Below are 17540 nucleotides of genomic sequence, written 5' to 3' on the forward strand. Positions count from 1 at the left end.
GTCACTCGAAGAAGAGCAGCATTGGCCAAGAGAGTGGATTAAAAGTCCAAAGTAGCTCCTATAGGTAATGATAGGGGGCACTGTAAGTAGTACACAAAGAAGGAATCATTGCAGAGTACCATCAGAGAAGATTACCTGGATGCTGTGTATGGAGTAGATGCAGGCACGTCCCTCGTCCAACAGAGGGACTGGGGAACTGGCCGGTTGCTGATATACCCCCCACATCTGATCAGATGCTGATCAGGTGTGCGGACGCAGATGAGAGGCATCCGCGCCTGCGCACAATGCGGTGCCGTGGAACTACACGTTCCATCATGCATCGCGCGCGCATGCTCGGAGCTAGCGGGCCAAGTGGCGAATGGGAGAGCGAGACGCAGTGGAATGGGAGGTACCAAGGCGCATCCCTCTCCCACCGGCCAGATGGAAACAGAGGGACCAGAGAGTCCGAGTGCGGCGCGGACGCCGTGGGCAGACAGGGATCTGCCCTGGGCGTCCGTACAGGCACGAACAGCGCTGGCGATGCACCTCCCGAAGGGGGAGCCGGCGCCACGACCATCACACCAAGGCACTGGGAGGACGGAGATACGATGCAATCCGGTGGTGGGACACGTCAAGTGCATGTAAGGGAGTGGGCGGAGACACAGGGTGAGGGAGCTAAGCCTACCCTCACATGGCAGTCCATAAGGGTCCATGGGGATGCCGGAGAATGCCTGTATGTCGGCCCACAATATCCAGCCACAAACTGAAAACCATGCATAGAGGACCACAGGGTCCTGGTTACAAAGTAGAGCCTCTGAAAAAACAAAAAGAAATACTGATGTGACATAAACTAACATCAAAGGAACTAATGGGTCAGAGACATGTTTTTAGTGTTGATACAATTTCAAAAAGTTTAACATATCTGAAAATGCAAAAAAGTATTGAGGTTGAACAAGGCTTGAAGAATAAATAATCAATAAAGAGTATTGCTGAGAGGAAAAGTACATTTATAGCAAATAGCAATCTTACGGTGGTATAGGATGTATTGAAAGAGCTGTAAGGGGAACCACAGGTGCAGCCATGGCGAATAGACTGGGAAGCAAGGGAAATGGAAGACGGAGCAAAGAGGAGAAAGAGTGGAGAGAGAGGGGACGGGTAAGTGAAGGCGAAAACAGGTAGAAACTACAGACGACGCTGACTGAGGGGTGGGCATAAAGAAAAAAGATGTATGATACATTACGAGTATGAGACACCCAAGGATATATACTAAAGAAAGGCTTTAAAACTAATGTGTTCATTAAGTCCTGGGAAATTGGTGGCATTTAATAAATGGATCCATTTGGTTTCAAGTCGTAATAACTTGTTGTCAATGCTGCCGCCTCTAATATGTGAAGGAACATGTTCGAGTGCGGAAAACAAAATCACATGGGGATCAGAGTTATGCTGGGCAGCGATGTGCCTGTTGATGGCGGTGGTAGTGATGTTTTTGTATAACGGTTTGATATGATCACGAATGCGGATCTGGAATGAACGTTTAGTTTTGCCAACATAGTATGAGCCGCATTGGCATTGAGCCAAATATACGACACCTACGGTGGCACAGGTGACACGATGCCTAATGGCATGGGTGTTTCCATTAGGCAGGTTCACCAATTGTGAGTTGGTGACGAATGCACATATGTCACATCTGCCACATTGGTATGTGCCTGTGGCAGTGGGCATGTGTACAGTGTCAATCGCATGGTGGCTGTGAATAAGTCGATCACGAAGTGAAGGGGGTCGACGATATGTGATGTCAGGATATGTATTGATGTATTTGGCAATGATGGGATCTGATGTAAGTAGGGGCCAAAATTGATTGAGAATGCCCTTTATTTGGGTATGTTGATTCGAAAATTGGGTGATGAGTCGTATCGGTTGTTTGGGATCAAGTGGTTTGTCGGAAAAGACCAGATCTTTTCTGTTGAGTTTCTTTGCCTTATTAAAGGCTTTTTTTAAAAGGGAGTGGCTGTAGCCTCGATCCAGGAGTCTGTCGTACAGTTCCCGTGCTGCCCTGAGGAAGTCTTCCTCTCGGGTACAGTTACGTTTTATCCTCAGATATTGACTGAACGGGATGCTTCTAAGGAGAGGCTCAGGGTGAGCACTCTGGGCATGCAATATCGTGTTGCCCGAAGAGGGCTTGCGATAGAGGGCGGTGTAGATTTGGCCATTGGGTTGCAGGCCGATCTCAAGGTCCAGAAAGTGGATCTGCGACTGGCTGCACTCATCTGTACTTTGTCTGGTGGCATAAATCGGGATACAGCTGTATTTCCACCCCATCGAGGTCCAGTGGCCCCTTCTGCCATGCTGCCCTGAGTGTGTCCTCTTTTATCCTGAAAAAGTGTCCCCGGCACAAAATGTCTCGAGGGTTAACCTGTGCAGGATTGTGAGTAGTGGGGAACCTATGCACATGGTCCAATTCGATTGGGGTTCTCCAACAGCTGATTAAAAATGGCAGTCACTTTGTCCCTCAGGCCGGACCCCGCAGTTGCTTCTGGGATCCCCCTGATCCAAACATTATTCCTCCTACTTCTGTTTTCAGAATCTTCTGCTTGCAGTTGCAGCATGATCAGTCTCTGATGTTGGATGTGTTGCCTTTCTTCCATAGCAACAATGCGAGCGTCAGACGCAGATTGATGAGTTTATAGATGGAGCAGTTTGTGGTCCACTGCAACTGTTTTAGAGCGAACCTCTTCTATCTCTTCCCGTAGAGTACCAGTCAGACTGCCCAGCAGCTTCTGTATATCCTCTTTAGTGGGGACAGCTTGAATGAGCTGTCGGATGTCTGGCTCAGCAGTGTGCTCCTGGCTGTGTGGGCTACTGGGGCTCGGTGAGCATACCTGTGAGTGTATGCAGGGAATCACCGGTTTGGGTAAAAGACTCCAGCCCCGCTGTTTCAGGCCGCTCAGCAGCAGCTGCGTTGTGCGGCAGTGTGGAGATGTCATGTGTTTGCTGAGACATCTCAGACTGTGGCTCCCATGGTGGCGCCATTCTGGGAGCAGCGGGCTGTACGACGTCTCTTCTTACCGTCAGGAATCTAGTGATATAAGAGTGATGAGGAGTATAGGGCGCTCCTGTAGTCTTTCCCCGCCTCGGCATGGGCTAAAGGGCTTGTAATATCAGCGGTCTACTGGAGAATGCACAGCGGTGTCACAGAGCTCTGATCCGGAACGTCCTCACTAGGCCATGCCTAAGCCATGCCCCCCATTTCTTACTTTGTTTCTGTTGGAGATTTTCTCTCACTTCCTGTCTGTTAAAATCATTGTCACCATGACAATAGATAAGGGGAAATTACTCCAATGCAGCCCCCTATATCACTAAAATTTGAACAGGGGTGCTAATGTTTCACTGCTGTATTCAAAACAAAAAAATACATTTTGACTGTACATACACTTTAATTTTTAATGCAGAAATCCAGCCAAAAAGAACAAGATAAAAATGAATAGCCCATTACCATATCACTAAACAATATACGGTATTTATTCTCCAAAAATAACCGATACACATAGATTAGGGTGTAGCGTGCTATTTCACAATTTTTCCTGAAAAGACGAACTTACACTTTAAGTTAATGGTTTGTCTAATCGGCCTTTATAACTGTTACTTAGTCATTTTTGAGTTTATTAAAGTCAGCAGCTACAAAAACTGTAGCTGTTGACTTCTAATAAAAACGCACTCACCTCTCCCATGATCCAGGAATGTGGCGGCCTGAACAATCCATTCTCTCCCTCTCCTCTCCCCGGCATTACAACTGTGGGCTCCTGGCTGTGTTAGCTTGCGGTTTCAAAGCTGAGTGTGCACTGCACATGCACGAGATGCGAGTCGCTTCCTGAATGTGACGTGTCCCAGAAGACTGCAGGAGGGGAAGGGGGATAGGAGAACTTCCACACGGATTGCCTAAGTGGAAATGGAAGCGGGTACCTGTCAAAATTAGGTACCCTCCCCCCCAAAAAAATATTACATGCCAAATGTTGCATAGGAGGGGGGGGGGAGTGCTTAAAGTGGAACTTCCCCTTTTGGGTGGAGCCTATCTTTAAGGGCATGCGTGTAAAAAAAAGTTTACCTAGTAGCCCTTTTGGAAAGTTGTATTTGCAAACATTTCTGAGAGAGCAATCCCTAAAGACACTGTGCTATCTAAAACAAGATTATTATTTTGACCAGAGTTTTCTTTTAAATCCTGGCATTGTACAGCCTTGGCCAAAAGTTTTGAGAATGACACAAATATTAATTCTCACAAAGTCTGCTACTTCATTGTTTTTAGATCTTTTTGTCAGCTTTTACTACGGTATACTGAAGTATAATTACACGAATTTCATAAGTGAAAAAAGGCTTTTATTGATAATCACATGAAGTTTATGCAAAGAGTCAATATTTGCAGTGTTGGCCCTTCTTTTTCAAGACCTCGCTCTGGCATGCTGTCAATCAACTTTTGGGCCACATTCTGACTGATGGCAGCCCATTTTTGCATAATCAATGCTTAGAGTTTGTCAGAATTTGTGGGGCCTTTTTTAGTTCATCTGTCTCTTGAGGATTGACCACAAGTACAAAATTTCTAAGTTTTGTTTCCCAAGCCACTTAGTTATCACTTTTGCCTTATGGCAATGTGTTCCATCATGCTGGGAAAGGCATTGTTCCTCACCAAACTGTTCTTGGATGGTTGGGAGAAGTTGCTCTTGGAGGATGTTTTTGTACCTTATTTTATTCATGGCTGTGTTCTTAGGGAGAATTGTAAGGGAGCCCACTCCCTTGGCTGAGAAGCAACCCCACACATGAATGGTCTCAGGATGCTTTACTGTTGTCACAGGACACAGGACTGATGGTAGCGTTCATCTTTTCTTCTCCAGACCAGGTTTTTTCTGGATGCCAAACAATCAGAAAGGGGATTCATCAGAGAAAGTGTCTTTCCCCAAATCCTCAGCATTAGATTCCCTTTACCTTTTGCCGAATATCAGTCTGTCCCTGATGTTTTTCCTGGAGAGAAGTGGCTTCTTTGCTGCCCTTCTTGACACCAGGCCATCCTCCAAAAGTCTTCTCCTCACTGTGCGTGCAGATCCACTCACACCTGCCTGCTGCCATTTCTTAGCAAGCTCTGCACTGGTGGTACCCCGATTCTGCCACTGAATCAACTGTAGGAGACAGTCCTGGCGCTTCTGGACTTTCTTGAGTGCCATGAAGCCTTCTTCACAAATGCAGTGGAAATGTTTTTTATGGGATTAAGTTCATTTTCATGGCAAAGAGGGACTTTTCAATTAATTGCAATTCATCTGATCACTCTTCATAACATTCTGGAGTATGTGCAAATTGCCATCATAAAAACTGAGGCAGCAGACTTTGTGAAAATTATTTGTGTCATTCGAAACTTTTGTCCACGTCTGTATGTGCTGGGTTGTGTGTATCCTCTGCTGCACTATTATTTGTTGCATGGTTCCTGGGTCTCTTGGTGGACTACAAAACACCTCCTCTCTATGTTATGGAGAAGAGGTGAAGATAAGGTGTTCTGTAGTCCTAGTACACATCACGTGCTTATCCTTAGATACAGTACAGTGAGTGAGCGTTGTCACCCTTAGACAGGAAGTGAGTTACTGGCAGGTTCATCAGGTGCAAATAAGGAAAACAAGCCTGAAAAATAAAATGAATGCAGCAACCACATTTAAAGACTAGGAATCTGCGATTATATTATATTTTTGTTCCTCGGTTTAGATATAAGGTAAAGTAGAACTAAAGGCAATTTTTTATTTTTTTTTATTTTGAATAGAGTAAGTGGATGTTTCTATTATTTATTTTATGTTTTTTGCCATCTGTCTCCCATTGTGGAGATTTCACTTCTTATCCTATAGCCAAAACAGGAAATTTCTCCAAAGTGAAGGAATACCTGGTTATCATCAGAACTAGTATCCCCATTGGAAGATTTACCCACAATTCCTGTTCAGGTGCCAATCCACAATTTGAGAATCTTTCACGTTCACTCTTGGTGATAACAGTAAGTTGGAAAATACAGAGGATGAATCTCCCTAATGGGGCACAGACGACAAACACCTGGCAGGTGTTGTAATCCCTCTCTGTTTTATCCAAACTAAAAAAAAAGTTTTTGCCTTTTAATTATATTTTAATGGCAAAAAGTACAGTTGTGTTTTTTTTGGGGGGGGGGGGGGGGGAATTACACAGTTGCCCTGAATTGTAACAGTCCAGGAATTTATCATTTATATTTATAAGCCATTAATAAAGTGAATAATATGTTGCAACAAGCAAATTACTAGAGCCTAAGCTCCGCTGTATTCTGGTTTTAAGAAACATAAGATATTTACTGCCTCTGACAGAAGATCCCTTTCACCCTTGACAAGGACTGTAAGATCAGATGTCTCCAGTGTTTCTGTAGGTATAACCTTGCATTGATGTACCTGTAAAACAAATTGTTAATGCTGTTGGATATAATTTGTTTGCCAAAGCAATATAAATAGCAGTAGGAGGAAACTGATGCTAATACTTATAGGGGAAATCAGGGTGCAGTGTAAGTCTTCAGTGTTACAGCAGGGTCTAATGCAGGGGTTCACATTTCTATTAATGCTGAAAACCACTCTAAGCTTCATGGGAAAGATATTGTTGAGTTTTACCAACATATACAATTTATGCTGTGTTATGAGTATTCATATGCAGAACTAAAGTATAATGTGTGCGTTATTCCAGAGCCATTTAATGAAGCAGCAAGTAAAAACAGGCAAATGCTTCCCGGTGGCTCCAAGACCATGGCTAACACCTTAGGAGGATACTTTGATGCTCAGTTCAAACGTACATTTGAAGGTGAAGCCTATTCAGATTCACTAAAACAAAGAAGGCAGTACCATATGCAGCAGGCCAAGAAGAACTTGGGAAAAGCATTCCTACCAGCTAATGGAGAAAAAAAGCCGTAAGTAGCGAATCTTTTGATTTGGGTAGATCATACTGGGTCACCAACTTTTTGTTCTTCTCAGGCACATCTGGCAAGATCTGTGCATTTCACTTCTAATCCATGCAAGTATCTATTCAAATTCTTCCTTTCATTTTCCAATGTGGATTAGACAAATTGAAAGCAGAAGCTACTACAAGTTGTATTTATTCAAGAGGCTCTATCAAAAGGTTGTGTAATATGTAAAAGATGGACCCGTTGGGGGAGATTTACTAAAACTGGAACACTCAGAATCTGGCGTGCATGGTAGTCAATCAGCTTCTAACTTCAACTTGTTCAATTAAGCTTTGACCAAAAAAACCTGGAAGCTGAAACCTGGAAGCTGAAACCTGGAAGTTTCTATACACAGCCCCCCCCCCCATTATCAGGGGCTCAAATGTAATTGGACAAATTAATATAATCATAAATAAAATGTTAATTTTTTATATTTTGTTGAGAATCCTTTATTGGCAATGACTGCCTGAAGTCTGGAACCCATTGATATTACCAAAGACTGAGAACAATATAAAGTGTAGCGCTCTCGGTACAAAAGTGTTGGAAGAACCAAACAAAATGGACTAGGCCTAAACCATTACTGGGAGGCCCACAGAAAACATCAAATTCAAAATTGCATATAAGTGACTAGATACAATACAAATTAAACGAAGTGTCACATATTGTCAAAATAAATTAATATGGTGGAGAAAAAAAAAAAAAAAAACACAATGTGGAGAAATGTGAAGGTATAATTAAATAAATTGTGTTATATAACAAAAAATGTCCAAATAAAGTCCAAAATTTATGGAGATTAGGATCTGGATGAGATTCAAACACCCACCACCCAAAACAGTCTCTGAAAATTGAATGGTGAAAACAATGATGAGGGACTTTTGCCAAGTGAGTGGATGAAACACCAGATAAATGAAACTTCTGAATAAGTGTCGGGACCACCACCAAAGCATCGGAGGAGGCTTACCGGAACTAGATGACTTGAAAAGACATACGTCTTCCAAGTCCCAAAAGGCTTGTTTAGCCACCAAGGCTGGCAGGATGGATCCTCAGATGTCCTCAACTTCCAATAGGGGAGGGAAGAGGGAAGAAAGAAAGGGGAGGTGGAGATCCCGTCGTACCTCAACCGTCCAGACTCATCAACGGGCCAACCGAATAGAATTACATGCCATGGGAAAAATAAAGCTCACATGGCATGATATCGTTTAAAACATAAATTTATTAAAAATATAAACAGGAACACTCACATTTGCGAAGATCAGAATAAGCTCAAAACAAAATGGTAAACGCGGTAATCGTAGGGAGTCCACCCGACATGTTTCGGCTAACGAGCCTTCATCTGGGGTGTGGAGCCCCCCTACCTTACCGCTATTTAAACTAGAAATGACCCCCACTGGGAGTGTCACAGCACAGGAAGTGCCCCGCTGGTATCACTTCCGGTTTAAAGAAAGAAATGGAATGTATGTAAATTATAATGTTCTGGTCAGTGGTATAAAGCAACAAATACCCGTTTAATGGTATTCCAATTTGAAATTAATGAACCAGTAAATATATCAAAAAGAACTTCAATACTAGTGATATGGCCAGCCGACCCGGAAGTGCTCGGAATGTAACCAAGCCTCGGGGTCAGCATGGCCAGATAGGCAGATCCGAGCGCCATCGCGCTCTGCCCGCTAGGCGTGTCAGATACCATGGCCTTGCGCAATCGCGGAAGTCACAAAGGTGCCCGCTTGCGCACCAAGCCTCGCTCTCGGTCTGCGTGACTGCAGGCCGGAGCGTCGTCACGCCCCACCTGTCTAATTCAACGTCAGGGAGTTAGGTCGAGCCCGTCACGGTCGAATGCTGCACATGCGCACTCGCACCTCGGGGTTCGGCTGCGTCATCACGCTCGTCTGTACACCTAATTCAACTTCCTACAATAGGGGGAGGATCCCACAGGTCAGGGAAGGCCGGGACCACATCCTGGCGATCGCTTGATCCGGGTCAGGTGTCAGCAGAGGTGGAAAAAAGTTAATAAAATAAGATAGAAGGAATTATAATAAAATGGAGTAAAAATGAAATGCGACTTATGTTAAAAATGTCTGCACATTAGGAATAAATAAAAATTGGATTAGTGTTGGTAATTGTATGGAGGCAGTAACCACAACCATACAGTGTTAGGAAAGTGACACTACCAATGGGGGCATCCCGAACAGTCAAATGTGATATAACATAAACACAAAGTGCTGCCAATATTAGGAATAACATTAAATCGGGATACATCTACCATAATATACAAATAAATGTAAGGTCATGGTATGATTACTTAAAGGGGTATAGACCCCTATAATCAATATATATATATGGTATGAAAATAAAATCAAATGAAAAATTATAAAAATAAAAATAAAAAATTTAAAAATTTTTTTTTTTATAAAATTAATAGTAAAGAGAGATCACAGATGGTTAAGCCTGGTTGATAAATGAATTAATGTCCCACTCCACGTTAATACCTTGTGGGAAGTGGCAACCTAGTTCGTAGATCCAGTAAGTCTCACGACGGGAGACACCCCTGAGGGTTGATCCACCCCGCCAGGGGGCCACATACCGGTCGATAATGAGAAACTGGGTACCTTCAGGGTTCCGATCATGGTATTCCCTATAATGGCGAGGTACAGTATGTTTAGTACTACCCGCTTTGATGAGGTTGATATGCTCTGAGACTCTGGTCGTAAATGACCTAATAGTACGTCCTACATATTGTTTGCCACATGGGCAAGTCAGAAGGTAAACTACCCCGATAGTCGCACAGGTGCAAAACTGCTTGATTTTGTAGGAGCGGCCAGTCACCGTAGAAGAAAAAGTGTAGCTAGTTCTCCTACCATTGGTGTTATATTGGCAAACCAAACATTTCCTACAGGGATGGAAACCAATCCAATTGTGAAAAAAGGAAGGTTTATTAGGGGGATTAACCACATTAGGAGCAAGTCTATTACGAAGGGACGGGGCACCCCTAAAGACCACCTTGGGGGTTTCGGGCAACATAGGGCCCAAAATCTTATCGGTTTTCGGCCCTATGTTGCCCGAAACCCCCAAGGTGGTCTTTAGGGGTGCCCCGTCCCTTCGTAATAGACTTGCTCCTAATGTGGTTAATCCCCCTAATAAACCTTCCTTTTTTCACAATTGGATTGGTTTCCATCCCTGTAGGAAATGTTTGGTTTGCCAATATAACAACAATGGTAGGAGAACTAGCTACACTTTTTCTTCTACGGTGACTGGCCGCTCCTACAAAATCAAGCAGTTTTGCACCTGTGCGACTATCGGGGTAGTTTACCTTCTGACTTGCCCATGTGGCAAACAATATGTAGGACGTACTATTAGGTCATTTACGACCAGAGTCTCAGAGCATATCAACCTCATCAAAGCGGGTAGTACTAAACATACTGTACCTCGCCATTATAGGGAATACCATGATCGGAACCCTGAAGGTACCCAGTTTCTCATTATCGACCGGTATGTGGCCCCCTGGCGGGGTGGATCAACCCTCAGGGGTGTCTCCCGTCGTGAGACTTACTGGATCTACGAACTAGGTTGCCACTTCCCACAAGGTATTAACGTGGAGTGGGACATTAATTCATTTATCAACCAGGCTTAACCATCTGTGATCTCTCTTTACTATTAATTTTATAAAAAAAAAAAAATTTTTTAAATTTTTTATTTTTATTTTTATAATTTTTCATTTGATTTTATTTTCATACCATATATATATATTGATTATAGGGGTCTATACCCCTTTAAGTAATCATACCATGACCTTACATTTATTTGTATATTATGGTAGATGTATCCCGATTTAATGTTATTCCTAATATTGGCAGCACTTTGTGTTTATGTTATATCACATTTGACTGTTCGGGATGCCCCCATTGGTAGTGTCACTTTCCTAACACTGTATGGTTGTGGTTACTGCCTCCATACAATTACCAACACTAATCCAATTTTTATTTATTCCTAATGTGCAGACATTTTTAACATAAGTCGCATTTCATTTTTACTCCATTTTATTATAATTCCTTCTATCTTATTTTATTAACTTTTTTCCACCTCTGCTGACACCTGACCCGGATCAAGCGATCGCCAGGATGTGGTCCCGGCCTTCCCTGACCTGTGGGATCCTCCCCCTATTGTAGGAAGTTGAATTAGGTGTACAGACGAGCGTGATGACGCAGCCGAACCCCGAGGTGCGAGTGCGCATGTGCAGCATTCGACCGTGACGGGCTCGACCTAACTCCCTGACGTTGAATTAGACAGGTGGGGCGTGACGACGCTCCGGCCTGCAGTCACGCAGACCGAGAGCGAGGCTTGGTGCGCAAGCGGGCACCTTTGTGACTTCCGCGATTGCGCAAGGCCATGGTATCTGACACGCCTAGCGGGCAGAGCGCGATGGCGCTCGGATCTGCCTATCTGGCCATGCTGACCCCGAGGCTTGGTTACATTCCGAGCACTTCCGGGTCGGCTGGCCATATCACTAGTATTGAAGTTCTTTTTGATATATTTACTGGTTCATTAATTTCAAATTGGAATACCATTAAACGGGTATTTGTTGCTTTATACCACTGACCAGAACATTATAATTTACATACATTCCATTTCTTTCTTTAAACCGGAAGTGATACCAGCGGGGCACTTCCTGTGCTGTGACACTCCCAGTGGGGGTCATTTCTAGTTTAAATAGCGGTAAGGTAGGGGGGCTCCACACCCCAGATGAAGGCTCGTTAGCCGAAACATGTCGGGTGGACTCCCTACGATTACCGCGTTTACCATTTTGTTTTGAGCTTATTCTGATCTTCGCAAATGTGAGTGTTCCTGTTTATATTTTTAATAAATTTATGTTTTAAACGATATCATGCCATGTGAGCTTTATTTTTCCCATGGCATGTAATTCTATTCGGTTGGCCCGTTGATGAGTCTGGACGGTTGAGGTACGACGGGATCTCCACCTCCCCTTTCTTTCTTCCCTCTTCCCTCCCCTATTGGAAGTTGAGGACATCTGAGGATCCATCCTGCCAGCCTTGGTGGCTAAACAAGCCTTTTGGGACTTGGAAGACGTATGTCTTTTCAAGTCATCTAGTTCCGGTAAGCCTCCTCCGATGCTTTGGTGGTGGTCCCGACACTTATTCAGAAGTTTCATTTATCTGGTGTTTCATCCACTCACTTGGCAAAAGTCCCTCATCATTGTTTTCACCATTCAATTTTCAGAGACTGTTTTGGGTGGTGGGTGTTTGAATCTCATCCAGATCCTAATCTCCATAAATTTTGGACTTTATTTGGACATTTTTTGTTATATAACACAATTTATTTAATTATACCTTCACATTTCTCCACATTGTGTTTTTTTTTTTTTTTCTCCACCATATTAATTTATTTTGACAATATGTGACACTTCGTTTAATTTGTATTGTATCTAGTCACTTATATGCAATTTTGAATTTGATGTTTTCTGTGGGCCTCCCAGTAATGGTTTAGGCCTAGTCCATTTTGTTTGGTTCTTCCAACACTTTTGTACCGAGAGCGCTACACTTTATATTGTTCTCATTTTTATTTTTATTTTGTCTAAAAGGAGTGTTAGCTGCTTACCGTGTAAACTTTTTTTCACATGATCAGTGGTGCAGCGCTGTACTCATCTCCCATTGATATTACCAAAGACTGAGTCTCCTTTCTGATGCTTTTCCAGGTTCTAACTGCAGCTGTCTTCAGTTGTTCTTTGTGGGGCTTTCTGCCTTTAGTTTTGCCTTCAGCAAGTGAAATGCATTCTCAATTGGGTTGAGATCAGGTGATTGACTCGGCCATTGCAGAATATTCCACTTCTTTTCCTTCAAAAGCTCCTGAGTTGTCCATCTGTACGGTGAAGTGCCTTCCAATCAACTTTGCTGCATTTGGCTGAATCTGGACTGACAGTATATGTCTAAACACTGCAGAATTCATCCGGCAGCTTCTGTCTTCTGTCACATCATCAATAAACCTTAATGACCCTGTGCCACTGGAAGCCAAGCATGCCAATGCCATCACACTGCCTCTACCATGTTTACAGATGATGTTGTATGCTTTGGATCATGAGCTGTTGCAAGCCTCCTCCACACTTTTTTCTTCCCGTCATTCTAGTACAGATTAACCTTAGTTTCATCCGTCCAAAGAATGCTTTTCCAGAACTGGTCTGGCTTTTTTAGATGTTTTTTGGCAAAGTCTAATATGGCTTTTCTTGTCTTCAGGCTTGTGAATGGTTTGCACCTTGTGGTGAACCCTCTGTATTTGCCCTTGTGAAGTCTTCTCTTGATTGTAGACTTTGACAATGATATGCCCACCTCCTGGAGAGTGTCCTTCACTTGTCTGGATGTTGTGAATGGGTTTTTCTTAACCATAGAGAGGATTCTGCAATCATTCCTCACTGTTGTCTTCCGTGGACATCCAGGCTTTTTTTTGTTGCTGAGTTTACCAGTGCGTTCTTCTTTTCTCTGAATGTACCAAACTGTTGATTTGGTCACTCTTAATGTTGTTGCTATCTCTCCGATGAATTTGTTTCATTTTTGAAGCCTTACAATGGCCTGTTTCACTTGCATGGAAAGCTTCTTTGAACGCATGATGTAGGTTCACAGCAATAGATTCCAAATGCAAATACCACACTTAGAATCAACTCCAGACCTTTTACCTGCTTAATTGATGAAGAAATAAAGGAGTAACCCACACCTGGCCATGAAATGGCTTTTAATTCAATTGTCCAATTACTTTTGGTCCCTTGAAAAAGGGGGGATGGCTAAGAGCTGTAATTCCTAAACCCTTCCTCCAATTTGGATGTACATACCCTCAAATTAAACCTGAGAGTGTGCACTTTCAGCCCATTATATAACTATAGCTTTAATATGTTTTGGTAAATGCCTGGAAAAAAAACTAAAAATATATGCTACATCAGTAAACTGCTTACAACCATGTAACAGATACACAATATTACCAAAAGTATTGGGACACCTGCCTTTACACGCACATGAACTTTAATGGCATCCCAGTCTTAGTCTGTAGGGTTCAATATTGAGTTGGTCCACCCTTTTGCAGCTATAACAGCTTTACATCTTCTGGGAGGGCTGTCCACAAGGTTTAGGAGTGTGTCTATGGGAATGTTTGACCATTATTCCAGAAGCGCATTTGTGAGCTCAGGCACTGATGTGGATGAGAAGGCCTGGCTCGCAGTCTCTGCTCTAATTCATCCCAAAGGTGTTCTATCGGGTTGAGATCAGGACTCTGTGCAGGCTAGTCAAATTCCTCCACCACAAACTCGCTCATCCATGTTTTTATGGACCTTGGTTTGTGCAATGGTCCAAATCATTTGGTGGGGGGGGGGGGGGAGTATGGTGTGGGGTTGTTTTTCAGGGGTTGGGCTTGGCCCCTTAGTTCCAGTGAAGGGAACACTTAAGGTGTTAGCATAACAAGACATTTTGGACAGTTTAATGCTCCTAACTTTGTGGGAACAGTTTGATGGCCCCTTCCTGTTTCAACATGACTGTGCACCAGTGCACAAAGCAAGGTCCATAAAAACATGGATGAACGAGTTTGGGGTGGAGGAACTTGACTGGCCTGCACAGAGTCCTGACCTCAACCTGATAGAACACCTGTGGGATGAATTAGAGCAGAGACTGAGAGCCAGGCCAGCCAGCCAGGGATCCCATTAAAGTTAATGTGCGTGTAAAGGCAGGCGTCCAAATACTTTTGACAATATAGTGTATATGTGGTGTCCAGGAAGTGGGCTATCTTTCTAGGTGACACATATATGTGCTCCTGTGTTTGCGTTGAAAGCACGCTCCCAGCACTGAAACTGAGCTATTACCGACAGCTCCAGGTCCTGTCCTAACGGTCGGGAGCTGGGAGAACTGACTCCCAATCATGTGATCATTGTGATTAGCCAATCACAGTGATCACTACTGTGAAGTCCCACCCCAGTTTTGCTTCTCCTCCATGATTGGTCATGAAGGGGTTAAGGGAAAGAGGATGAAAGAACAGTGGAAACAGACCTATGAATATTAGTAGACATATGAAAGAAATGTGATCTAAATGAAAAAGATAAAACAAATATATGTGGATCACAACTTTATGATTTTTTTCTGTAGCCAACAGAGCATTGGTTTGCTGTGTCTGTATTATTATAATTTTCATTGTGTAATTAATGTGATAACCATATAATCTGTTCTCTATATTTTTTTTGTAGATCTGGCCTGGGCAACTTTTATGGAACTTTGGGTGGTCCAGTTCCTTCTTTTAGTGCAGCATTAAAACCAAGGAAGGCATATACTGCGCCTGGGAAAAATATCTATTCCAACCCTCCCAAGAAGGGTACAGGATATGGGTAAGATATTACCTACAGTGATGCCAATTAACAAAAACAGGATCAGTAATAACCAGAGCAAATTTGAAGCAATTGCTTATAGCACTTACATTTAATCTCTAGGATCAAGCAAGGAATCTTATTTGGCAATTAAAAGCACAACTACTACATATTTGATCTTGTAAATCAGGCTCTGCATTTTTACTGCAGGCTGCTGTACTGTGCATTGAAATTACTGATTCCCTTTCCACAGATATCCAAGCCTCACTATAGGTAAACAGTACCCATATGCTTCTGATGACTATGACAGATCAAGAGAACTGATGAAGGTTAGTTTACTCCTAACCTGTTTCGCCCTAACCAGGTACCCTTCTCCAGTATTATCTATTTGGAATATTGCATCTTTGTAAAATAAAAGATATTTCATCAAGCCATAACTTGCACCAGGCAATACTGGCCCTTGGAGCCAGTGTTGCCAACCTACCAGATTGAAATTTACTGACACAACACCCAAAATTTACTGGCACAGCCACGTTTTTACTGACATTTCCAAAATTACAGTTTTAAGTGCAAATTTCTGTATTTAGGCTACAAACAAGTACAATACGAAATTAGCAATGTGATTTAAAGGGGTTGTAAAGGTTCAGTTTAACAAACATGTCATACTTACCTCTGCTGTGCAGTTGGTTATGCACAGAGTGGCCCCGATCCTCCTCTTCTGGGGTTCCTCCATGATGCTCCTGGCTCCTCCTCTTCTCGAGTGTCCAGTCAGAGAAGCGCTCTCCTACGGGACACCCGTGCGGGTGTGCTCCCGTGTCCTATTGCTGCGTCTGTTGACACAGACAGCAGGACTCGGCCCCGCCCCCGGCGCCCACGATATTGGATTTGATTGACAGCAGCGGGAGTCAATGGCTGCGCTGCTATCAATCTATCCAATCAGAACACGAGACACAGGCCAGAGCTGGTGTGCTCGTTCCCGTTGTGGGAATTATGGGGCTCAGGTAAGTATAAGGGGGGCTCGGGGGAGCTGCTGCAGTAAAGAAGGTTTTTCACCTTAATGCAAAGAATGCATTACAGTGAAAAACGCTCACGGTTTACAACCCCTTTAAGATAGAAATTAAGGCAAAAAACATATTTCTTATAGTAAGTCACAACCATATTTTTTACTGGCAACCTTTTGCTGTCACTGGCATTTACTGGCAGGAGAAAAGTGCCCATTTTTTACTGGCTGCCAGTAAAAATACTGGCGGTTGGCAACACTGCTTGGAGCAGCACTCTACAGCGGAATGCTGTGGCTTCAGGGAGCTTCCTTGTTTTCTGTTTTCCAAGAAATTTAAAACTCCTTAGCTTCCTGTATCTACACACATTTTTTGTACTACATGGCCAGATATGTAGCTTCTGATTAAGTAATTAATTTTCCCGGTTCAGCAGTTCTGCTTCAAATGTCATCTCCTCCTCACTGGCCAGCGAATCAGCATCATCGCCTTTATCCAGTGAGATGGGAGTAGGGGGATTTATGCTAAACCAGGAACTAACCAAGTGTTCTTGCTGACTAGCAGATGTGTCATAAGAATGGTTAGCAAATGTTACAAATCCGTTCAACCAAAACAGTAGATCTAAAATTCAGTACTTTGGCATTTTCAGCTCTAGCACTGACAGTAGAATTTGCTTACCAACAGCTCCAGTCTGGATGTGATGATAATGTGAGGTATCTAGTCAGAAGTTTGAGAGATTGCAGGCCTGAAGAAGCGGCTTGGACCATGTAACGCGTAGACGTTTTCCAACATCTAACTTTTTACTCCTATCACGGGTGTTTCTCATAGGTGCGGGGCCAGTATGTGGCCCTTTTGTGATGATATGCTATATTTTATCATGTTGTAATAAAGATATTACCTTTTTATATACATTATTAGTGTGCTGATATATATGATTTGTAGGTACCAGGGATCATCGTTTAAACGCCCTCATATTCACAATTTTGCTTTACATTTACATTATATCGGGTTGATGACCTCAGGGTACATAGCTGGTTTAGCTTCTCATTTTTAGTGGCCTCTTTCAGATATCACTTTATTCTTAGTATAATCATTTTCTCATCACCCTGCACGCTATCCAAAACTAAAAACAACGTTTTGCCTTTAGTTATACTTTAGGATAAACCTGTGCACAGGCTACACACATAAAAATATTTACATATTCTGAACAATTACATTAAAAGCACTTTAAAACAAGCCCTAAGTC

The 17540-nt window shown here is 43.0% G+C and overlaps 1 protein-coding gene across 2 annotated transcripts in view; it reads left to right on the forward strand.

Moving 5' to 3' along the window:
• The window catches only part of CFAP96 (cilia and flagella associated protein 96), a 37967-nt gene that overhangs the window by 11438 nt on the left and 8989 nt on the right, over positions 1-17540 (forward strand). For both annotated transcript variants that reach the window (XM_073612180.1, XM_073612176.1), the window contains exons 3-5: positions 6703-6922; positions 15183-15320; positions 15553-15628. In XM_073612180.1, coding sequence (XP_073468281.1) covers positions 6703-6922; positions 15183-15320; positions 15553-15628 — 434 coding nt within the window. The remainder of the gene's footprint in view (positions 1-6702; positions 6923-15182; positions 15321-15552; positions 15629-17540) is intronic.

The sequence above is a fragment of the Aquarana catesbeiana genome, linkage group LG01, assembly GCF_042186555.1.
Source record: "Aquarana catesbeiana isolate 2022-GZ linkage group LG01, ASM4218655v1, whole genome shotgun sequence".
NCBI classification, from domain to species: domain Eukaryota; kingdom Metazoa; phylum Chordata; class Amphibia; order Anura; family Ranidae; genus Aquarana; species Aquarana catesbeiana.